Here is a 25,894-nt window from a genome sequence, read left to right on the forward strand (position 1 = left end):
CTGCCTGGCAGGAGACAAAAAGTGGGAATAAAAGGGGCCTTTTCTGGTCAGTGTTGGTCAGACAGTACTTGGAGTATTGTGAGCAGTTTTGGGGCCTTATCTGAGAAAGGATGTACTACCATTGGAGAATGTCCAGAGAAGCTTCACAAATTAGTTTGGAAATGAAAGTTAAAATATGATCAGTTTTAGATGGCTCTGGGCCTGTACTCGCTGAAGTTTTGAAGAATGGGGGTGGGGGGGAGAGTCTCATTCAAATCTATTGAATAGTAAAATACCTGGATAGAATGGATGTGGAGAGCATGTTTCCTTTAGTGGAGGGAATCTAGGACCAAAGGGCACAGCCTCAAAGTAGAGGAATGTCCATTTAGAACAGCAATAAGGAGAAATTTCTTTAGCCAGAGTGGCGAATTTGTTGAATTCATCGCCACAGACAGCTGTGAAGGGCAAGTCATTGGGTATATGACTTGACAGGGCAAGAGAATGAGGCTAAAAGGGATAATGAATCAGCCATGTTGGAATAACAGAGCAGATTCAAAGGGTTGAATGGCCTAATTCTGCTCTCATGTCTTATGCTCTTATAATAGCACTGAGAGTATTTCAAAGAATGTGAAAAAGACTGGGACACCCAAGAAGGATGGGGGAATTTAATATAGGATGGAAAAAACAGATGGTCTAAAGCAGCGGTCCCCAACCACCGGGCCGCGGACCGGTACCGGGCTGCAAAGCATGCGCTGCCGGGCCGCGAGGAAACGATATGATTTGGCAATTGGAATCAGCTGCACCTTTCCTCATTCCCTGTCACGCCCACTGTTGAGCCATTACGCACGCGAGTTCATTACCCGCGCGTCATCCATGTCAGCGCGGGAAGGAGATCAACTCCTCGAGCTTGTAAATGACGACGGGCAGAAAAGTATGTTTGACATACCATCTCTGGCGGCATTCCGGATCAAAGTCAAGGCTAAATATCCTGAGATAGCCACGAAAGCACTGAAAACGTTGCTTCCATTTCCAACATATCTCTGCAATGAATGCAACAAAAACTAAATTGCGGAATAGACTGGTGTGACGAAAGTACACATAGACTAAGATGTTGACTGTGCTGTGTTATCATCAGTGGGATCAGCAGTTGATCTGCCACCTGTCTTCAGGAGAGAGATAAGTAAGACAATGGAGCAGCATTTGGAAATGTTAATGAAGAGACGAGAGAGATTAACGGAAGGAGACACCGGTCTGGGTATTGTCAAGACTGGTTTGCTTTGAACCTGAACTGTTTGAAGTGATGGTCAGGTGATACCCCAACAGGGGGATAAAAAGGGACGGGTTCGCTAAGGCAACAAACACCACACGAGACACCACTCACGACACCACGAGGTATCGAGACCCTGGAAGCAGTGCGCCCCCACAAGTCGGTGGGAGTTTTGGCGGGCTGGTCACGGGACCAGCCATAGACGCACAAGGTGGAAAGATTCGGTCGGCGGGAACCTGGTGTGTGTGTCCACCCTTGCCTGGGTGCCGGGTTCACCGCAGAGGAACGATCGTATCTGAAAATGGAGGGGTCACAGTCGGTGACCTCAGAGGACATTACAAAGGGCTCGCCCGAAAGCTAACTGAGAGAAATATCAAACGTCTGTTGAATCCGATTTTGAATATCAGCATTCGCTCTCTCTCTCTCTCTCTCTTCAATGGCACAACAACGATTGCTGCCAACTGAACTAAACTGAACTCTGTCACTTGTGATTGAACATTTTACCCCTAGACTGCGATAGAGCTTGATTGATCCTATTATCCTAGTTCTGTGTACATGTGTGTTTATTCAGTGCTAACCTGTTGCATTTATATCCTTACTATTAGCGTACTGTGTTGCTTATTTCTTTAATAAAACTTTCTTAGTTCCAGTAATCCAGACTCCAACTGGGTGATCCATTTCTGCTGGTTTGGCAACCCAGTTACGGGGTACGTAACACTGGACATAAGGAACCCCCTTCAAGTATCACTGTCTCCCATCACCCCTCGATAGGACCGTCTTGTTGCAGGGAAACAAGTCCAGGGCTCCCACTGATTCAGTGATATTGGTGTGTTGCAATGATTTTATATATTCATACGGGGAAAATACGTGCTGTGTGTTTAATATCCAAATGTTACTTAAAATGTTATGATGCTATTGACTTACTTATATAACCATATAACAATTACAGCATGGAAACAGGCCATCTCTGCCCTTGTAGTCCGTGCCGAACGCTACTCTCACCTAGTCCCACCGACCTGCACTCAGCTCATAACCCTCCATTCCTTTCCTGTCCATATACCTATCCAATTTTTCTTTAAGTGATAATATCAAACCTGCCCCTACCACTTCTACTGGAAGTTCGTTCAATACTCACTTCAAGCTCCCCTGTCCTCCCCTGATAATTGATTTATCACTATATTCATGCGAGGAAAATATGCGCTGTGTGTTTAATATTAAATTCGTTAGATAAACCCTTTTAGAAACGAAATTGAGTGTATTAGCCACTTATCACCTATATTCCAGTCATGATTAACACCCCCCTCCTCCGAACAGAATCGCCAAAAACGATTTGTAGAAAAAAATCGGCACGTACACGCATGCGCACTGGTGCCTGCCCAAGGCTTCATGCTCATTGTAGTCTCTAGGGGTAAACAATGTATTTGACTGCTACTCTTGTCTGTTGGCAACCCTACCCCACCCCCCCCAACTCCGCTGGGTCGGCCGGTCCGCAAGAATATTGTCAATATGAAACCGGTCCGCAGTGCATGAAAGGTTGGGGACCCCTGGTCTAAAGTAATCTAAATGAGAATCTCATTGAATGTTTACTAGGCAAGTTTTTTGGAACAGCATGCTCTGGGAGTAGAGGGATCAGCTATTCTAGACCTGGTACTGTCCAATGAGATGAGTTTAATTATTTCATGGTGAAGGCACCACAAGCAGACAGTGGTCAAAATACTGTACAGTTACATTTCACTCAGTCCAAGCAGGGGAAGATGAGTATTTCAAACTTAAAGAAGGGCAATTGAGGGCATGAAAGCAGAGCTAGCTAAAGTGAATCAGCAGTTAGGCAATGGAAGGTAGCTGAATATACAGAAGGTATTTCAAACAACATTTGTACTTCTTACAAAGGATAACCTCTTAACTGAGGCCAACTAACAAAATTAAAGACTGTGTTAAACTTTAAAAAACACATAATTGTGCAAAAAAAACTAAAAGATTAATAACGAAGGAAAAAATATGTTAGGTATTAAGGCTACCAGAAATATATTTAAAAAACCGGGCAAATGTTTCTATTTATAAAGAAAAACAAAATAAGCGTTAAAATAATGAGCATTGGTTTTATAATCTGGGAATTAATGATGGAAAACAGACACCTGAGAGATGAAATAAACAGATACTTTGCATTCACATGGTTCTAAACTGGAATCTGGAAGAGAAGGAGCTTAGGAACATTACAATCAGCAATAACTTCGTGCTGGAGGAAATATGGGCCAAATAGAGGAAAATGGGACTAGCTGGGTGGGCAACATGGCTATAGCAGTGACTGGTTGCTGTATACAATACTTTGAAGATTGATTAGTACATATATTCTTCAGTTAGTTTCCCATACAGAGAAAGGGTCTAAGTTGGAAATCCATTTAAAAAAAAATATAATTGTGATCTACTGTAAAACTATCCACCATCCCATCCAGTCTGTCCCTTACAGGTAAGTGAACTTCAGTCTATCTGGATCATAGAGTATAGAAAGAGACAAGACTTTTAAAAACTTCAGAGCAATTTGAGGATGATGATAGGTGGAAGGAGAAACTAGAATTTTTCCCTTCCAATACTATTAGACAATCAAAAGTATTCTGGTCACACTATCCCGAACATGCCAGTCTCTTGGGGGAAGTGATGTCCTACTCAGAATTCCCTTCATCTCTTATTTGCAAGTTCAAACTGATGCCTTGATGTATTTCTACCCGAGCACTGTAACTTTGACTTTTATTGGTCAGAGAAAAAGGAATGTGTTCTCCTTTCCTTCCCCCGCCCCCCCCCCCCACAAAATGCCTAATATTGTTCAAATTTAAATTTGTTTCACAGATTCTCGATAGGGATCAAGCTGATGAAAAAGCTGAAGTGAAAGAAGTTACTTGTCTTATTCTGTATCCACCAAATTCCTGCATCTCTCAAATGTACAATACAAGGTCATGGGATTTCTCACTTTTGGTCGATACAAATACAGGTACCTTATAATAGCTGATATTGGGAAAGGTAATCAAGGGAAGCCGGGCTGGAGTGAGGTGGTGATTAATCTTGCAGATTGTCTGTAGCTTGTTTTTTACATGCTGTGAATCTTACTTGCGATATGTCACTCTATGTCTGTATGTTGTCAGCTCTTGTTTCTCCATACGGTTGCATTGAAAAGAAGCCGTGAATGAATGGAATGGACATTATTACTCACATACTTCATATACATTAGTAAAAATCTTTATGTTATGTCTCCATCTAAATGTGCAATTTATAATAAATAGTATGTACAACAGGATAGTCAATAAAACATAGAAATACAGTTTTGTTAGCATGAGTTAAACAGTCTGATGGCCTGGTGGAAGAAGCTATCCCGGAGCCTGTTGGTCCTGGCTTTTATGCTGCGGTACCGTTTCCTGGATATCCAGCAGCTGGAATAGATTGTGGTTGGGGTGACTCTGGTCCCCAATGATCCTTCGGACCCTTTTTACACACCTGTCTTTGTAAATGTCCCGAATAGTGAGAAGTTCACATCTACAGATGTGCTGGGCTGTCTGCACCACTCTCTGAAGAGTCCTACAATTGAGGGAAGTACAGTTCCCATACCAGGCAGTGATGCAGTCAGTCAGGATGCTCTCAATTATGCCCCTGTAGAATGTTCTTAGGATTTGGGGGCCTATACCAAACCTCTTCAACTTTGAGGCGAAAGAGGCGCTGTTGTGCCTTTTTCACCACACAGCTGGTATATACACACTATGTGAGATCTCAGTGATGTTTATGCTGAGGAACTTAAAGCAGTTCACCCTCTCAACCCCAGATCCATTAATGTCAATAGGGGCTAGCCATCTCCATTCCACCTCTAGTCCACAACCAGCTCCTTTGTTTTTGCGACGTTGAGGGAACGTTTTTCTTTTGAGACCACTGTGTCAGGATGGTGACTCCCTCTCTGTAGGCTGCCTCATGATTATACGAGATTAGGCCAATCAGTGTAGAGTCATCAGCAAATTTATTTAACAAATTGAATCTCTGGGTGGCGACACAGTCATGGGTATACAGAAAGTAAAGGAGGGGGCTTAGTACACAGCCGTGAGGGGCACTTGTGTTGAGGGTCAGAGGGGACAGAGGTGAGGATGCCCACTCTTACTACCTGCCAGTGATCTGACAGGAAGTCCAGGATCCAGCTGCACAAGTCAGGATGAAGGCTGACATCTCTGAGCTTCTTGTCAAGCCTGGAGGGAATTATGGTGTTGAATGCTGAACTGTAGTCCAAGAACAGCATTCTCACATAAGCATCTGTCTTCTCCAGATGTGCAAGGACAGTGTGTAGAGCTGTGGCAATTGCGTCATCTGCCAATCGGTTGTGTCGGTAGGTGAATTGTAGGGGATCCAGTATGGGTGGTAGCATGCTGCAGATGTAGTCTTTGGCCAGCCTCTCAAAGCATTTGCTTATTATTGAGGTGTGTGTGACAGGACACCAATCGTTCAGACATGTTACCTTGGTCTTTTTAGGTAAGGGACAATGGTGGATGTTTTGAAGCAGGAGGGCATTCTACACTGGGAGAGGGAGGGATTAAAAATGTCTGTAAGCACACCTGCCAGTTGTGCCGTGCACATCCTGAGTACACGCCCTGGGACGCTGTCCGATCCCACAACCTTGCGACTGTCCGCTCATTGGAAACACCTGTGTACTTCAGCCTCAGATACAACCAAGATGCCAGTCGCATCATCTGCAGATCTCTTCAGCGGTTCAGTATTGGTGACATTGTATCGAGCACAAGAAAGATTTAGCTTGTCTGGGAGAGAGGCAATGATGTTGGAAGCTCCACTGCATTTAGCTTTGAAGTCTGTGATGGTGTACAGACCTTGCCATAAGCAGCGTGTGTTGTTGGTGGAAAGCTGTCTGGATCTATTGTCCCTGTGCTGTTGTTTCGCTGCCTTAATGACCTTGCGCAGATTGTAGCTATATTTCTTGAGCTCCTGCTGATTACTGGCAACGTATGCTCTGTGTCACGTGTTAAGTGCTGCTTGCCAGGATCTGTTGATCCAGGGTTTCTGGTTCGGATAGACACTGACCATTTTCAGGGGGACAACATCCTCAATGCACTTCCGGGTGAAACTCGTGACCCCATCCATGAACTTGGAGACATCCTCATCATGGAAGTCATTCCAGTCGACGTCATCAAAGCAGTCCTGTAGTATGGAGGCCGATTGTTTGGACCAACAGTGGACGGATTTAACTCTGGCTGCCTCTTGTTTCATCTTCTGCTTCTACCTCGGCAGCAGCAAAATGGAGGAGTGATCTGATTTTTCAAATTGGAGACGAAGGAGTGCTTTGTAAGTGTTGCAGAATGGAGAATAGCATGAGAGTAGAATTAGATGTTGTGCAATCATCCAATTTCCATACCCATGATAGAAGAATGGGCATTGACAACACAGCTGAAGATAGTTGCACCTCAGAGTAAGAACATAAAAAATAGTTGAAGGATGGGGCCTTTCCTTCCTTGACCACCTTCTACCATTCATCATGATCAGAGCTGAAGACACAAGCAACTTCAGATACTGAAAGCTGAAGAAAAAAGAAGTGGAAAAACTCAGCAGGTTGGACAGCATCGATGGAGGCAAAAAGATGGCCAATGTTTCAGATCTGGACTCTGCCCAGGACTGAAAATATAGGGGGAAGGCAGTCAAGATGGGAAAGTGAGAAGGAATGTTGAGACAGAGGCAGCTGGGTGATATGTGGAATTGGAATAGAGTAGGGGTTGAATAATGGGCAGATAGAGCCAGCTGGGGAAGGCCAGAGTGTTGAGACAGTAGGTGAAATGTAGAAACTTCCATGGTTTCTTCCCCACCCTGTGAGCTCTTGGACATCAGTGTCTCCAGCAGGAACAAGAAGTAAATTAAGCAGCTTGTCAGCTTCCTCCTTAGATTATCCATGAATATCACGGATGGCTAAATTAAGAATTGACAGTGCCTTTAGAGTACCAACTGAATTTCATGTCCTCTTCTGAATCAGATATTTTGTCACATGAGATGCATGCTACATTTGTATTTCACATCAATGTGTCAAAATATCTCAAGGTAAATCATGAGGATTAAAACAAAACCTGACTGCGAGACACGGCAAAAGATATTAGTGCAAGCAGCCAAAATTTGGGTCAAGTGGTTGTATCACAAAAGGGAACTGGTCGAGTGTCTGTCTCGCAGCTCCAACAGCCTGGGTTTGTTCTTGACCTTCAGTGCTGCCCGCACATTCTCCATGTAATCATATAGGTTTCCTCCTGGTGTCCCCTTTTCTCTTCTTCTCAAGGACATGTTGGTTGGCATATAATTGAACTCTAAGTTGTCCCAAGTGTGTAGATGAGCAGTAGAATCTAGGAGCCATTGATGGAAATGCAGGGGTGAATAAAACTGAACTGGTGTACAGTAAATCAGTGCTGAGTCAGTGGACTGAAGGGTCTCTTTCCAGGGTATTTGGCTCTATCTATGGGCTAAAAGTCTTATTGCAGGTTAGTAATGGCCATTTTATCATTTTGTTATTTTTAGCCAAATATAATAAATTCAGTAAAAGTAAACAAAATCAAAACATTCAAAAAGGAATACTTATCCAGATCTTTCAACTCTTAGCCTGAGAGTGCAGACTTCTCTAGGGGTTAATTCAGTAGGCTTGAAGCATCATTTAGCCACCCATCTCAAGTACTTTGAATTGAAACAATCAAGGTTGCTAAGCTATTCAAACTCAGCCTTAGCTGACAATCACACATAAATCACTTTAAGGTGTAATGGCAGTCTTTCTTTCTCAACCCAGAGAAATTGTGGCCAATTATGGTTGCTTTATTTGCTGCTGCAGCTGAGATTATATAGCCTTTGCCTTTTGAAACCCCCAACACAATAAACCCTTAGTTAAGGAAAGCACTTCACAGCTCAGGAATGTGCAAATCAATCATAGATCTGTGTGCAAGTATTTTATCCAAGCTATATGCCAAAAGTTATCCACAAGATACAGTTAAGTTGACCTTAGACTTTGAGTATCGCTAATAGTGAATTTTCGCAGTTCTTGTTACATGGTCATTAGACATGCAAATTAAGAAAAGACCTTTTGGCATTACGAGTCTGTGTCAAACAACTGGATAAGATACACAATTGGTAAAACGTACATCTAAAATGTCCCATTCTTTTTATGGAAGCTCAATTAAAATACTTGTGGCAAAGAGGCGTGGCATTCATTTGTACCTAAGCCTGTCTTTCAAACTGCCCTGATTGGGTAATAACAATACAAGATTATGCTGATTTGAAAACTGGGACTAAACATGTCTTATCAAGTGTTCAACTATGACGTGTCAACCTCAAAATAAGGCAGATGTATTCCAGCACCTCCTTACATCTACCAAGATGCAGAGAGTTGGTTATGTCACAAAAAGTCAACCTTGAGTCTAGAGAATCTGGTGAACCTCCATAGTGTGGAGGCTGGTATGAGTTACAACTTCTTCCACTCATGTGGAGAGACAATATCATGAGTACCAATCATCATCATGTGCCATGTCACATGATGTGGCCGATTATGGTCTATGGAGGACTAATAGGAGTATCATAAAGACATCTCTCTGATTTACAATGATTGAAGTAACTATTTGAACATTCTCATGGCCCAATAATGCTAAATAATTTGAGGATTGTTGTTGGTTAATTACAAATTACTGGTATACTTACTTGCTCTAGCAAATAACGTAGCTGCGCACTGCAGTTTATCTGAAGAATCCTGAGGTAGAAAGCTTCAGTAGTAACATTTGTATATGTTTTTTTAAGACTTGTCATCATTAAAGACTTGACTCTACTCCATCTGATATCACCTTGTGATTCCCATTTTTTGAGTAAGTGGGTTTATTAGGCACCAATGACGGGAGGATCAATCTTACTGAGTAATTGATAACTATCTGTCCTATCCATTTGAAGAACAATTGCATTATGTTTTTTTGTAATTGATTGCAGTAGCTGTTCTGTGATTTCATTAATTTTTGCAAGAAAACAATAATGTCTCAAAGAAAGCACTGCACAGATTGCATGCTTTTACAGAAAGAACTACTGTTCGCATAAATACCCATCTCAAAGATCATAAAATTTTGAACTAAATTTATCTTTACACCAAAGAAAAGTAATGAAAGGAGGAAGCCAGTTCATGCCATGTATCGTTCACAAGTTTCCAAATGGCCCAAATTTTGCAAAGGTGTGCAGAGAATTCTGTACACCAAATGCTACAGGTATATATTCCTGAATAAGTATCGGTAAGATCCTGTATATGCAGAGTTGGATATTCAGACCTGGATGCGCACATGCTTTATTTGTGTTCAAGTGTTTGTTTTTAATTGTGCTTATTTTACTAGTTTATAATTTTTATTAATCCCAAAATGTTTTTATAATGTTCTAAGTGGAAGAGTAATTCAGATACATGTCCTTTCCATGTTTGATCAGCAGCTTGTCAGCGTGTTCTTGCACTATTCCTGCCAACCCCCTTCTCCAGTGTTGGTATTTGAAGATACAGGAGCTGTCAGTCAGCTGGATCCTCTGAGTCGAGATCAGTGTCAGCACACATGGAGGCTCATTACTGGCAGGAGGTTTGGGGCCACCAGGTTTCTGTTTGGCCTTATCCACTTTGTATAGATTCCTTTCTCTACTTACAGTAACACAAGTGACATTAAATAAACCCTTCAGGAGCAAGCATGAGGGAATAACAAAGATGAAGCTATTTCAGAAAACCATTTAATCCTTAGAATGGACGGCTACTGATATTATAGGTTCTGGAGCCAAGTGTCTATCTGGTTTAAATAGAATGGTGGTGAGCCAAAAAAAAAGGAGCATTATTTCTGCATGCAAGCAGGGCTGGCTCTGTAATAAAAATTAAAGGAATTGCAGACAATATGTGCAGAATGTTACCAACCTTTGACCTTTTGAATTTTAAAAACCCGATTAAGAACACTGTAGATTTAGGCAGTTCCATTACGGACATTAGCCTTCTCACCATCAAGGAAAACTTCAAATTATGTTGCTTCAAGATGGTGATAACCATCATTAAGGACTCACATTAACATCGACATACTCTCTTCTCATTACTACCATCACAGAGCATGAAGATGTACATCCAGCAGCTTAGGAATGGGTTCTTTCTCTGCAGAGTCAGATTTCTGAATGGTCCAAGAACCCACAAGCACTAACACACTACTTATTTATTTTTATATTTCTTATTATAACCTATAGTTTTTAATACATTGCTCTGTACTGCTGCTGCAAAACAACACATTTCCTGACATACATCAGTGATAATAAACCTGATTCGGATTCAATTGTACAGAAAATATAATGCCATTTCTTTTGGGCAGCCCTGGAGCATGACAATCAGATTACATAGTTTATCTTTATTGTGTCATTAAAGTTTGCACCAAGTACCTGCTAAATGCCTCTCAAAACTGCTGATACTATCAGTTTCATTGGACGGCTATTCTAAAACATATTCTTTATGAAATAGTTGGACTTTTATCTATTCCAGGCCCCACCCAACATTTCAAGCTACTGCAAGTTATAGTCACTGTGGTAGAGTTTTGCACAATGATTATTCTCAGGAACTTGATTATTTAAGTAATATCCTTTCTCGGATTTACTTGTGTAAAATTTACCCAAATGTACTCTCACAATGTACATTTTTCCTTCCAGGTATCTGCTAGGTGGGGCTGGCCAGTGGTGCAGTGGCATCAGCACTGGACTTTTGACATGGATGGCACCAAGTTCAAATCCAGCTGGGTCCCAACCTGGGCAGCAGCAGTATCTGTGAGGAAGAAAGGCCTGGCAAACTCCCTCTGTATCTTGTCACAACTACACTATGCATATGGTCACCATGATTCGACGACGATGATGACGGCTCGACAGTACCCAACAACAACATCTGATAGGTAACCTTTCACAATCCCAGCACCCCAAGGCAATTCCTGTAACATACCAGTTACACATGACCAGTGAGGTTACATGACCAGTGACAGTTAAATATAGGCCAGTGAGTCTTATTTCAGTGGCTGGTATATTGATAGAGAAGATCCTGAGAGGTAGGATTTATGAACATTTGGAGAGGCATAATAGGATTAGGAATAGTCAGCATGGTTTTGTCAAAGGCAGGTCGTGCCTTATGAGCCTGATTGAATTTTTTGAGGATGTGACTAAGCATATTGATGAAGGAAGAGTAGTAGATGTAGTGTACATGGATTTCAGCAAGGCATTTGGTAAGGTATCCCATGCAAGGCTTATTGAGAAAGTAAGGAGGCATGGGATCCAAGGGGACATTGCTTTGTGGATCCAGAATTGGCTTGCCTACAGAAGGCAAACAATGGTTGTAGACGGGTCATACTCTGCATGGAGGTCGGTGACCAGTGGTGTGCCTCAGGGATTTGTTCTGGGACCCCCACTCTTCGTGACTTTTCTAAATGACCTGGATGAGGAAGTGGAGAGATGGGTTAGTAAATTTGCTGATGACACAAAGGTTGGGGGTGTTGTGAATAGTGTGAAGGGCTATCAGAGGTTACAGCGGGACATCAATAGGATACAAAACTAGGCTGAGAAGTGGAAGATGGAGGAGGTGTGAGGTGGTTCATTTTGGTCGGTCAAATATGATGCCAGAATGTAGTATTACTGGTAAGACTCTTGACAGTGTGGAGGATCAGAGGGATCTTGGGGTCTGAGTCCGTAGGACACTCAAAGTTCATGCGCAGGTTGACTCTGTGGTTAAAGCGGCATACGGTGTATTGGCCTTCATCAATCGTAGGATTGAGCTCAAGAGCCAAGAGGTAATGTTACAGCTATATAGGACCCTGGTCAGACCCAAGTTGGAGTACTGTGCTCGGTTCTGGTCACCTCATTACAGGGAGGATGTGTAAACCATAGAAAGGGTGCAGAGGAGAATTACAAGGATGTTGCCTGGATTGGGGAGCATGCCTTATGAGAATATGTTGAGTAAACTTGGCCTTTTCTCCTTGGAGCGATGGAGGATGAGAGGTGACCTGATAGAGGTGTACAAGATGATGAGAGGCATTGATCATGTGGATAGTCAGAGGCTTTTTCCCCAGGGCTGAAACGGCTATCACGAGAGGGCACAGTTTCAAGGGTGCTTGGAAGTAGGTATAGAGGAGATGTCAGGGGTATTTAAAAAAAGACACAGAGAGTGGTGGTGCGTGGAATGGGCTGCTGGCGATGGTGGTGGAGGCAGGTATGATGGGGTCTTTCAAGAAAATCCTGGATAGGTACATGGAGCTTAGAAAAAGAGAGGGCTATGGGTAAACCTAGGTAATTCTAAAATAAGTACATGTTCAGCACAGCATTGTGGGCCAAAGAGCCTGTATTGTGCTGTAGGTTTTCTATGTTCTACATGGAGACTCCAAACGATACACAACACTTCAACTGGAGCAGAGTCCAACTTTGTAAAGCAGAATATCTCAGTTTGTGATTTGTTTTCAATTCAAGTTTCTGGCATTGCCCACATAATAAAAAAAACAGTCATAAAGAATTTCACTTTGAACCAGTGATCAACGTGTAGGATCTGTTAATGGTGGTGGGCAAAGAAAGTGATTGGGATGGAAGTGTGAATAGTATTCAGTCATCATCGGCGGCGGGGTGATTGGGAGAAAGCACAGTGGGCAATAAATGCAATCAAAGGATTGGTGTTTGTGGATCTGGTTGGTAGGGAATCAGGGCGAAAAGATATTTTGGAGGGGTTGAGTATGTTGTTCAAAGGAAAGATGGACAAGACCTACCTTATCGAGGATCTACTGGAGCCAGTTTCCTAGTCCTGGGGTCATGAGCTGGAACTGCCTAAGCAAGTCCACTTAAAGGTCAATGAATAACACGGGTACATTCAAAATTATGAATGCGCCTTCCAAGTGTGCAGTCTATATTTAGTACATACACCAGGATTCCTCAGTGCATTTGAATCCAGTGCAAAAACATAGTGCCACATTAATAATTTCTAGGCTATTACATGCACCAAATTACCATTGATACATGGGAAAATTAAAGAGGTAAATAGGTATTGCAGGTCCTGAAGGACAGCATTAATCCACGCTTAAAGCAGGGATTGATTAGGGATAGTCGGCATTGTTATGCCAACGGGAGATCCTGTCTGACAAACTGAACTGTTTTTTGAAGATAACAATATATATCGATGAGGGAAATGTGTTGATGAAATTTATACAAACTTCCATAAAGCCTTCGATGAAGTTGCATATGGTATACAGGTCTAAAATGTTAAAGCTCATGAAATTGAAGACGTTGGCACATTGGACGCTAATTTGTCTTGGTAATAAGAGAGAGGATAATAGCGGAGGGCTGCATTGAGCTTTCAAGTCTATGACAGTGATGTACCACAGGGATTGGTACTGGGACACTCACTGTTCTTTCTGTACATTAATAGCATGGCTATGAACGTAGAGATAAGATCAGTAAGTTTGCAGATCACACAACAATTGGGAATTATTTTTATTACGAGGAGATGATCCTTGGCTACAGAATGATATTGATTAACTAACAAGTTGGGCAGAGCAATGACAAATTGAATTCAAGCCTGATAAGTGTGAAATGATACATTTTGGTACTTAAGGGCAGGACATACTACAAATAGTAGAACACTGGACAATATAGAAGAGCCGAGAACTTTGGCATAGTAACAGTTAGATAAGATAGTCAAGGTGGTATGAGGATGCTCGTCTACATTAGCTTAGCTTTATTTGTCACATGTACATTGAAACATCGCAGCAAACAGTGAAATCATTGTTTGCGGCAAATCAAATCTGTGAGTATTGTGCTGAGCCTCCCACAAATGTTGCCAAGCTTCTAGCACCAACATAGCAATACCCACAACTCGCTAACTCCAACGGCACATCTTTGGAATGTGGGAGGAGACCAGAGCACCTGGAGGAAACCCACATGGTCGCAGGGAGAACATACAATCTCCTTACAGGCAGTGAAAACTGGTGCTGTAAAGAAACGTGCTAATGACATGCAGGTATTGTGACGACCCCAGAATTATTATCAAAAAGCAGAGAATACAAGATCAAGGAAATCAAGGTACAATTTTATAAAATGTTACATAGTCAACAGCTGGAGTATTATGTTCAGTTCTTGTCACCACACTGTAAGGAGGATATGATTACACTGAGAAGATTAGCCAGGACTTTTTTTGCTTTGGATAGATAGGTTTAGTTTGTTATCCTTGGAATGGGAAAGGCAGAATGGAGATCTGATTGAGATGTATAAAATTATGAGGGCACAGGTAGAGCAAATGGTAGCATTTATTTTCCTTAACAGTGATGTCTATGACCAGGGAGCATAGATTTAGAATAAAGGATAGAAAGCTTAGAGAGGATCTAAGGAAGATATTTTTTTTTCCCCATCCAGACTGATGTTGACAGGTATTCACATAACATTTAAGAAAAATCTGATAAGCACCGAAATCATGAAGACATAGAAGGCTACAGACCATGTGTTGGTAAACGTGATTGGTATAGGTAGGAGCTTGATGCCAGCATAAATATGATGGGCTGAAAGGCATACTTCAGTACAAGTCCATAACTCTATGATCTATGGCTGACTGCATCTACTGACCAAGAACATGCACCAATAAAAATAGTAGAAGAAAGGCTACCAGGCCACTTGACCTGTCACCACCATTCAACATGGCTAATCTATGCTGCCCTCAGCACCTCTTCTGTGTCGGTTCCCATATTCCTCAGTCTTTCAAATATTTATCCATCTCCACCTTAAATATGTCCTTTGACCTGGCCTCCACCAACCTGGGGCACAGAGAATTCCAGAATTTATCTTTTCAATGAATAAATTTCTATGCAACTCAGGTTTTAAATAACTGCCCCCTTATTTTGTAACTATGTCTCCTTGTTTGATAGTCTCACATTCATGAAAACATTTCCACCTCTTCTGGGATCTTATTTGTTTGACCAAGGATACTCATTTTTTAAAAAAAAGACACCAAAGAACACACAACTAAATTGTCTAGCCTCTCATGATAGGACAAACAACTCATTGCAGGAATAAGCCCAGAAAAATCACCTTTGTACTATCCCTTTTTAAGTAATGGGACTAAAACTCTGCCTCACAAACACTGTGCAACTATTTCAAAACCTCAATTTATAAACTTCAACACCTTCATAACAAAGGTCAATGTGTTGTTTGTGTAAGTCCACAAAAATAGTCTCGACTAGATTGTCCCCTATCCCAGCCCAGCCCTGCAGATGCTTTCTAACCCACGGAATCCTTCCACATTTATTTGTTCCAGATTCTGGTTTCTGCATTCTCTGGAATTTCCAATATGCCATTTGCTTTCCTAATCTGCCTGTAAATCTTTTACAATTCATGCATCTGAACATCAATTATTTTCAGTCTCTCTCCGTTTAGATAATAATTTGCCTTTTGATTCCTCCTACTAAAGTGTATAACCTTATACTTCCCCAGATAAAATTCCATTTGTCAGTTTCCTCCTCATGCTCTTTCAATTACTAATAGCTCCTCCACTGCCCACCAATCATATTGTTAATCATCAATCATGCCTTCCATCTATTACAAATCTTGCTGTTTTGCAAAGCCTTCAAGCAATCAATCCAAAATTATATTTGCTTTGTTTATATACATAGTATCGATTATAGCCCAGTGTTAGAGGCAGACATTTGATTGCAATGTGTATTGAAGCCGTATTATTACAAATTTCTTTGGGCAATTTACTTGCACTAAAAAATATAAATGGGACTACTGTGTGACCAAATTTCACTTATTGCATTTGTCATGCATTGTGATTTTATAAGGCTTTTAATCCATTGATTGATAGTAACTATGGAGCATTCTTCTCAAATTTGATTACTTGGAGAAATTCAGTTCTAAATCTGTTCCATGATGGCATACAGCCTACGATTTCAACTAACAGGTGTACAATAAACCAATCCCAGAACAGACAAGGTTGAACAAGGCTATATCATCACCCCAACACAAACCAATCTTTCTCCCTGCATTAGCATACCTCATTTCCTGCTGTCCTGGAGCTAATCTAATGGGAAACTTACAGTCTAGTACTGTACAGTCATATAGTTAGACAATATGCCTATGCTCATCATACTCATCTGTACTAATCTCACCAAGAGTCAGATCAATACAGCAAGACAAGGCACTTTGGCGCAAACTGTCCATGCAGGCCACAGTGCCCATATCTGTCCAAGCATCTTTCCAAGTGTTTTTAAAATGTACTTGCATCAACCACTTCCCTGCAGCTTATTCCATAAACTCATCACCCTCTCAATGAAAAAGTTGCCACTCAAATTCTTTTTAAAACTTTCTTTTTTCACCCTAAATCATTCTCCCCTTATTATGGATTTCCCCACACTGGGGAAATGACTGCTAGTTATCTGTACCCTTTATAACCTCTTTAAGGTTAGCGCTTATTCTTCTACACTGCAAGAAGGACCTAGCCTGCCCAACTTCACTCCATAATTAGGCCCTCTGGTCCTGGCAACGTCCTCATAAATCTTTTCTGCACCAGTTCCAGTTTAAACACATCTTTGCTAGTGACCAAAACAGTTCCCTAGGAGATCTTGTATTGCGTAGTGGAAGAGTGAGTTCAAAAGAAGTGAGTGGGTGTGTTAAGACATTCTGCATGCCACAGTTCGTGAGGAGACATTGGATTGCACAGTGGGAGATAGAGTTCAAAAGAAGTGAGCGGGGCAGTCAGGTAATTCTGTGCACCACAGTTCCTGAGGAGATGTTGGATTGTGCATAATTAAGTACTTGGAAAGGGCCAATAAAAAGTAGTTGGGTTTAAGCAGAGTGGCCATTTCATGAGTGGGTCAGTGCCAGAGCTGGGAGCACAGACTTTGGCTCATAGAGGCTTCAGTGAGGAGAGGTGAAGGCTGAAGGTAGATATTTTCATTTAATATTTCTTCTTTCTTATTGCACAGTTAGAGGAAGTCAGGCAGTGGAATGCTCCTCTTGCAGGATGTAGTAAGGCAGAGAGACCTCCTGTGTCCATGGTAACACCTGCAATAAAAGTGCAATCCACTTCCAGCTTCTTTCAGATCATATTGAGGAATTGAAGGTAAAACTGGATGAACTCCGGATCATTTGGGTGGCTGAGGGGTTTGATCAACAGGACAAGCAGGGAGGTAGTTACACCTAAAGCACAGGACACAGGTAACTGGGTGACTGTCAGTAAGGGGAAAGGGGACAGGTAGCCAGTGTGGAGTAGCCCTGTGGCCATTCCCCTCAACAACAGTTATACCACTTTGTATACTGTTAGAGTGTGGTATGATAGAGAACTCTATAGTTAGAGGTGCAGACAAGAGATTCCATGGACATGAAAAACACACCCAGATGGTGTGTTGTCCCCCAGGTGCCAGGGTTAAGAACGTCTCGGATTAGATCCACAGTGCTCTAAAGGAGGAGAACGAGCAGTCAGTCGTCATGGTATGTATTGGTACGGATGACACTGGTAGAGAAAGGGAGGAAGTCCTGAAGAGAGAATGTAGGGAATTTGGAAGAAAGCTGAAAAAGCAGGACTTCAAAGGCAATAACCTCTTGATTGCTGCCTATGCCACACACCAGTAAGGGGCAAGAAGAGGATGATTTTGCAGATGACTGAGTATCTGAGGAATTAGTTCAGGGGGCAGAGTTTCAGACTTCTGAATCATTGGAGTCTCTTCTGGGGAAGCTATGACCTGTACAAAAAAAAAAGATAAATTACACCTAAACCTGAAAGGGATCAATATTCTTTCGGCATGTTTGCTGGAGCTATTGGTGAGGGTTTAAATTAATTTAGCAGACTTGTGGGAACCGGAGTGATAGGGCAGTTAGTATACAAGTAGATGTAAGTCACAGTGAGACCAAGTCCTTGTGCAAGATCCCCTAAAAGTTAACTTGCAGTTTGAGTCAGTGGTAAGGAAGGCGAATGCAATGTTAGCATTCATTTTGAGAGAACTAGAATGTAAAAGCAAGGATGTAATGCTGAGGCTTTGTACAGCATTGGTCAGACTTGGAGTGTTATGAGTGGTTTTGGGCCCTTTATCCAAGAAAGGATGTACAGGCATTGGAGCAGGTCCAGAGAAGATTCATAAGAATGATTCTGGGTATGAAAGGGTTAATGTATGAGGAGCATTTGATGGCTCTGGGACTGTACTCACTGGAGTTTAGAAAAATGGGAGGGGGGGAGAGGGTGTGGAGAAAAGAATAAAAGGATCTCTTTGAAACCTATCAAACATTGAAGGGCCTAGACAGAAGGGATGTGGAAAGGATATTTCCTCTTGTGGGGGAGTCTAGGACCAGAGTGCACAGCCTCAGAATAGAGGGAAATCCACTTAGAATAGAGATAAGGAGGAATTTCTTTAGCCAGAGGGTGTAGAATATGTGGAATTCACTACTACAGAGAGCAATGCAGGTCAAGACATTGGGTATATTTAAAGCAGAGGTTGATTAGTACTTAATCAGTAAGGGGATCAATGATTACAGGGAGAAGGCAGGAGAATGGGGTTTAGAGGGATAATACGGTGCCTATAAAAAGTATTCACCCACCTTGGAAGTTTTAATATTTTATTGTTTTACCACATTGAATAAGTGGATTAAATTTGGCTTCTTTGAAATTGATCAACAGAAAAAGACTTTCTTCCATGTCAAAGTGAAAACATTTCTACAAATTAATCAATTATTAAACAAAATAATTGATTGCATAATCACTCACCCCCTTCAAGTCACTATTTAGTAGATGCACCTTTGGCAGCAATTACAGCCTTGAGTCTGTGTGGATAGGTCTCTGTTAGTTTTGCACATCTAGTCACTACAATTTTTCCTCATTCTTCTTTACAAAACTGCTCTAGCTGTCAGATTGCATGGGGATCATAAGTGAACAGTCCTTTTCAAATCCAGCAAAATTCTCAATTGGATTGAGGTCTTGGCTACTCCACAACATTAACTTTGTTGCTTTTAAGCCATTCTTGTGTAACTTTAGCTTTATACTTGGATTCATTGTCTTGCTGGACAAATCTTCTCCCAAAGTCACAGTTTTCTAGTAGACTACATCAGATTTGCCTCCAGGATTCCTCTGTATTTTACTGCATTCATTTTACCCTCTACCTTCACAAGCCTTCCAGCGCCTGCTGTAGTGAAGCATCCCCACAGTATGATGCAGCCACTACCATGCTTCACAGTAAGGATGGTGTGTTTTTGATGATGTATGATATTTAGCTTACACCAAACATAGCATTTGGTCTGATAGACAAAAAGCTCAATTTTAGTTTCATCAGAACATAGAACCACCTTCCAGCTGACTTCAGAGTCTCCCACATGCCTTCTGGCAAACTCTAGCTAAGATTTCATGAGAGTTTTTTTCAACAGTGGCTTTCTCTTTGCCGCTCTCCATAAAGCTCCAGATGGTGAAGCACCTGAGCAGCAGTTGTTGTATGCACAGTCTCTCCCAGCTCAGCCACTGAAACTTGTAACTCCTCCAGAGTTGTCATAGAGCTCTTGGTGGCCTCTGTCACTAGTCCTCTTCTTGAACAGTCACTCAGATTTTGAGGACAGCCTGCTCTAGACAGATTTACAGCTGTGTCATATTCTTTCCATTTGATGAATATCCATGGGATATTCAGTGACTTGGAAATTTTCTTGTATCCATCTCATGACTTGTGCTTTTCAATAACCTTTTCACAGAGCTGCTTGGTGTTCTTTTATCTTCTGGTGCAGTTTTTGCCAGGATACTGATTCACCAGTAGTTGTACCCTTCAGCTACAGGTGTATTTTTACTACAATCAATTGAAACACTTGACTGCACACAGGTGATCTCCATCTTACTAATTATGCAACTTCTAAAACCAATTGGCTGCACCAGTGATGATTTGTTGCATCATATTAAAGGGGATGAACACTCATGCAAACAATTATTTTGGGTTTTATATTTGTAATTAATTTACATCACTTTGTAGAGATCTGTTTTCACTTTGACACAAAAGAGTCTTTTACTGTTGATCAGTGTCAGAAAAAGCCAAATTAAATCCACTGTGATTCAATGTTGTAAAACAATAAAACATGAAAATTTCCAAACGAAGATATAGGCACTGTAAATCAGCCATGATGGAATGGCACAGCAGATTCAATGGGCTGAATGGCCTAATTCTGGTATTACAGACTGATGGTCAAAAATTACACACAGCAATACAGGTGTGGCTTCACCAGCAAATTATAAAACTGCAGTTCAATTTCACAACTCCTCTACTCAGTGCCATGACTGTTGAAAGCCAGCATGCTAAATGCTTTTGTCAGCACCCTGCAACAAAGGCATTTAGTACCTGGGACACCATTATCAATGAACCATGCCTTTGTACGGTCCCTCTGTTCTATTACACCTCCTAGTGCCCTACCATTCATATTACAATGTTGATTTGACTTTCCAAACTGTATTACTTCACAATTATTTTTATTGAAATCCATTTACCACTTCTTGGCCCATTTCCCTGACTGATCTGTATACTCTCTAATCCACAATAACCTTCTTCAATGTCAACAACACCTCCTAATTTTGTGTCATTCACAGACCCACTGATCAAGCCTTGTGCATTCATATTCAAATTGTTTACATAAATACAAAGTAATAAATAACAAGGGTTCCAACACAAACCCTTGAGACACACAACTAGTCACTGGCTTTCATTCTGTGAAATAACCCCCAAACCCTTCTGCCAGTTTCCTACCTCCGAGCCAATTTTGAGTACAATTAACCATCTCTCCCTGGATTCCATGGGATCCAACTTTCCAAACCAGCCTAAAATGCGGGATCTTGTCCAAGGCCTTACTGAAGTGCAAAGAAACAACATCCACAGCTCGATCCTCATCTACCATTTTTGTTATCTCTTCAAAAACCTCTAAACAATTTGTCAAGAAAGTCTTTCCAAGCATAAAACTGTGCTGATTCCTTCTAGTCAGATTCTGTCTCTCCAAAAGCTCAAAATTAACTTCAGTAACTTTCCCGTTACTGATGTAAGACCAAACAGCCTGTGGTCCCATAGCCTGTTCCATATCTTGCTATGCCGTGCTCATTCAAGGACCTGCACAAAATCCTTCAAATCCACTGGCAGGGAAGGGATTCAATGTCCAGGTCCTTCATTGAGCCAACATGCCCAGTTTTGACGTTCTAATACACAGACCAATGAATATGGCCAAAGTAAGCAACGTTTGCTCTGAAAGATGATGACTGATACGCAGCCTCTATAGTATTCCACCTTCTTCAGTTGTCCACCGATTTTCGATGATGACTGAGGCCTGGGCAAGGTTGAATGGAAGACCGGCAGTTGCCCGTGTTGCAAGTCTCCCCTCTCCACGCCACCGATGTTGTCCGAGGGAAGGGCACCAGGACCCATGCAGCTTTGCACCGGTGTTGTCGCAGATCAATGTGTGGATAAGTGCCTTGCTCAAGGACACAACACGCTGCCTCAGCTGAGGCTTGAACTGGCAACCTTCAGATCACTAAACCGACGCCTTAACCACTTGCCCACGCACCACACACAGTATTCCATACATAGGAATTAACAAGACTTTAATGTTCTTATTTCATCAATGTTAGGGGGTCCCAGGACTGTGAACAATGCAAATGAATGGAACACAACCAGTTCCAAATATTCCACTGAAATTAATTTTATTCTCACCATGTAATATCCTGGTGAACTTGCATTGTTTTTGGCAGGGTGGGGGGGGGGTGCATCATACCCCTAAATATGCTATTGGTTATGATTAGCCATTCAAATTATGGAAAACTGAAAGCAGGAATAGCTATGTACATTTATGCAGTTTTGCCTTTCCCAACATATTCTGGCACCTAAATAAGCGACATAACCAAATGAGAATTTGAAACAGCTTGCTAATAGTTTTAAATTACTTTTGTTTAACATACTCTATCATGCTGATTAACTTTATTACTCCCTTTAAATTGATGAAATGTCATTGATGAGTGTTAAGTGTTGAATATTGTCTCATTTCCTATTTTTAAATCCAAATAATCATTAAACTCAATAAAGTTTGTGGAACACTCATGAATTTTTAGTACCTCCAAAAAAATACTGATCTCCGGTCTTGACTTGCATTGGACTGTTTGTTCGTACAGCAGAGGCATCATCACCATCAATGGTAAGAACAGCAAAGTTTTCTTTGGCAAGAAAACGGACCATGTGCCATTGTCCATCATTGAGGCCAAAACCTGAAATTTGATAAAGAAAAATAATGAAAAATATTCTCTGCCAATTCAATCATGCTGGAAAGTTTAAACAATTGAAAGGAATTTAAAAGCCTCACTGCTAATCAATTTATAAAATAATATATGGATCAAAGGAAATGTAAAAAAAACTTCATTTATTTTTGCACCAGTATTTGTTTTGTCACTCTGGAAATTCAAGCATGAACTGTGAAAGTCAGCAAAACTCTGCTAGCTTAGCCACCAATCAAAGCAAACAGAAAGTTTGCATATTTTTAACATTCAGAAACATCAAAGGTTCATTTATTACCAAAGTATGTATCAGTATATAACTTTGAAATGCATCTTCTTCAGAGAGCCATGAAACAAAGAAATAAGATGCAAGTAGTTCAGAGAGAAACATAAACCCAACCCCCACCCCCGCACAAAAAGAACGGCATCCTGATCATCAACTATTCCAAAGCTACTAAAAACAAGCCGTTAAAATGTTTAAACAGTTATCAAACAAATCATTTAAGTACCCTAAAAACAATCAAAACATTGAATCATCTAAAACAATTAAATAAATAAAAACGATTAGAACAGTGTGAATGAGTGTAAGCGCATGCAGTCATTTTGACAACTATGGATTGAGCACAGAAAGCTTGCATAGATCTATCAAAGGGAAAAAAATTGTGCTTAAACAATATGGTAGAGATGTTTGCTGATGCCTTGTGAATTCTGGTGAGGGAAAAACAGTTAATGTGACGTTTATATAGAATTCCAATTTGTGCTTGATACGGTATCACATAATTCAGATTATCATTAAGACTGGCCTAAGAGGGCAGCAGATACACAAATAGAAATGACTTATCTGACATGAAACATAATGCACAAGTGAATACACATCAAAGTTGCTGGTGAACACAGCTGGCCAGGCAGCATCTCTAGGAAGAGGTACAGTCGACGTTTTGGGCCAAGACCCTTCGTCAGGACTAACTGAAAGAAGAGCTAGTAAGAAATTTGAAAGTAGGAGGGGGAGGGGGAGATCCAAAATAATAGGAGAAGACAGGAGGGGGAGGGATGGAGCCAAGAGCTGGATAGTTGATTGGCAAAAGGGATATGAGAGGATCATGGGACAGGAGGCCCAGGGAGAAAGAAAACAGAGAGGGGGGGAAACCCAGAAGATGGGCAAAGGGTATAGTGAGAGGAACAGACGGAGAAAAAGGAGAGAGAGAGAAAGAATTGGCGTATATAAATAAATAACTGATGGGGTACAAGGGGGAGGTGGGGCATTAGTGGAAGTTTGAGAAGTCAATGTTCATGCCATCAGGTTGGAGGCTACCCAGACGAAATATAAGGTGTTGTTCCTTCAACCTGAGTGTGGCTTCATCTTTACAGTAGAGGAGGCCGGGACAGACATATCAGAATGGGAATGGGACATCGAATTAAAATGTGTGGCCACTGGGAGATCCTGCTGTTGGTCCTTTCAATACCTTTCAGTCCTGACAAAGGGTCTCGGCCCGAAACGTTGACAGCACCTCTTCCTAGAGATGTTGCCTGGCCTGCTGCGTTCACCAGCAACTTTGATGTGTGTTGCTTGAATTTCCAGCATCTGCAGAATTCCTCGTGTTTGCACAAGTGAACAGTTGTTTTCAACTAAGAAGGAACTGTATGATGTTTCCTTTATAAAATATACTAATGACTTAGACGTGGGTGCATAGAGTATATTCTCCTACATTGCAGATGACACAAAACTTGATTTCGGAGTGAACTGTCTGGAGGATGCTGATGGACATCAAGGCCTTGGGGGAGGGTGGACACATATGGCAGATGAAATTTAATGAAGAAAAATATTAAGTTTTGGTTGGATGAAGAAGAAGAAGAAACATAAGTTGGAGACGGCAAATTTAGAAGTGGACATTAGTTTTGATAACTGGGTGGATGTGAACAAATATCACTGAAAATAGCAGATCAAGCTGCAAAAGTGAGAAGGAAAAATAATATGGGCTCCTGAGTTTTAAAAATTGAACCATGAAACACATCAGTAAAGAAGTCCTGATAAACTTTTATAAAGCACAGGGCTGAGAAAAATCGAGGTATTGAGTTCAGGTCTGGGCATCACACTAAAGCAGGGGTGGACAGACCCTCAGTAATGGTAAGGCTTCATGGTAGAAAAAAGGTTGGGAACTCTTGCACTAGAAGATAGGTGTGAACTCCTGAGAGATTCTACAAAAAGATTTGATAAAATGGTTACAGGGATACGGGAGAACCTAAGTTAATAATCCTTTTAACAGAGGAAGCTGGAAGGGAATACGATGGGACGAGTTAAAATCATGAAGATGCCAGGCAGATTAGAGGAAATTTTAAGTTCAAGTCCGTTGATTGTCATTCAACCATGCAGGTAGATACAGTGAAACAAAACATCGTTCTTCTGAAGCCGAGGTGAAAACACAGTACATATAGTCACATGCGCACATATAGTTAAGATCCGGCACATACAGACACAGAATAATATCAGCACATCCCTGGATGGCATGGCCTGAAGATTGACAACTTGATAGGAAGTGCAAAGTGCATGTTCACGTAAGACAGTATAATGCTACTGACACTTACAACATAATAAGCACTAGTAGAAATATGTGAAAAAGCAGCAATAAAGGATGAAAATGCGCACGAGAGGTTTATTCCCCATGCCAAATTCATCCATAAGACCACAAGACAAAGGAGCAGAAGTCAGTCACTCGGCCCATCGAGTCTGCTCCGCCATTTTATCATGAGCTGATCCATTCTCCCATTTAGTCCCACTCCCCCACCTTCTCACCATAACCTTTGATGCCCTGACTACTCAGATACCTATCAATCTCTGCCTTAAATACATCCAGTGACTTGGCCTCCACTGCTGCTCGTGGCAACAAATTCCATAGATTCACCACCCTCTGGCTAAAAAAATTTCTTCGCATCTCTGTTCTGAATGGGCGCCCTTCGATCCTTAAATTATGCCCTCTCGTAGTAGTGTCCCCCATCATGGGAAACAGCTTTGCCATCCAGAACCAAAGGACAAAGAATGCAGGTGTATGGCATCAAAACTATGATATGAAGGAAAGGTATTGAAGCAACAGGGAGTGATTAGCATCTGGAATGCACTTCGAGGAGGTAGGGATAGGGCAAATTTAGAACTGGTTAAATACTTGAAAGGAAATAAAATACAGTCATAGTATAGGGAGAGTGGGACAAGCTGGATTGTTCATGTATAGAGCCACCGTGCACTTGATGGGCCAAATGGTCTCCTTGAGCTTTGGGCCTCATATCTAAAAAATAATGTACTTGCATTCGAGAAGGTCCAGAGGAGGTTCATGAGAATGATCCCTGGAATGAAGGGTTATCATATGTTAAATTGCTCTGGCCCTGCTCTTACTTTA

General features: G+C 41.4%; 1 protein-coding gene across 1 annotated transcript in view; it reads right to left on the reverse strand.

Moving 5' to 3' along the window:
* LOC140195385 (contactin-associated protein-like 2) overlaps nucleotides 1-25,894 on the reverse strand; it is a 1,890,266-nt gene that overhangs the window by 920,174 nt on the left and 944,198 nt on the right. Inside the window, exon 9 of the mRNA XM_072253599.1 lies at nucleotides 22,350-22,499. Within this exon, the coding sequence (XP_072109700.1) occupies nucleotides 22,350-22,499 (150 nt within the window). The remainder of the gene's footprint in view (nucleotides 1-22,349; nucleotides 22,500-25,894) is intronic.

The sequence above is a fragment of the Mobula birostris genome, chromosome 3 (genome assembly GCF_030028105.1).
Source record: "Mobula birostris isolate sMobBir1 chromosome 3, sMobBir1.hap1, whole genome shotgun sequence".
Taxonomy (NCBI): Eukaryota; Metazoa; Chordata; class Chondrichthyes; order Myliobatiformes; family Myliobatidae; genus Mobula; species Mobula birostris.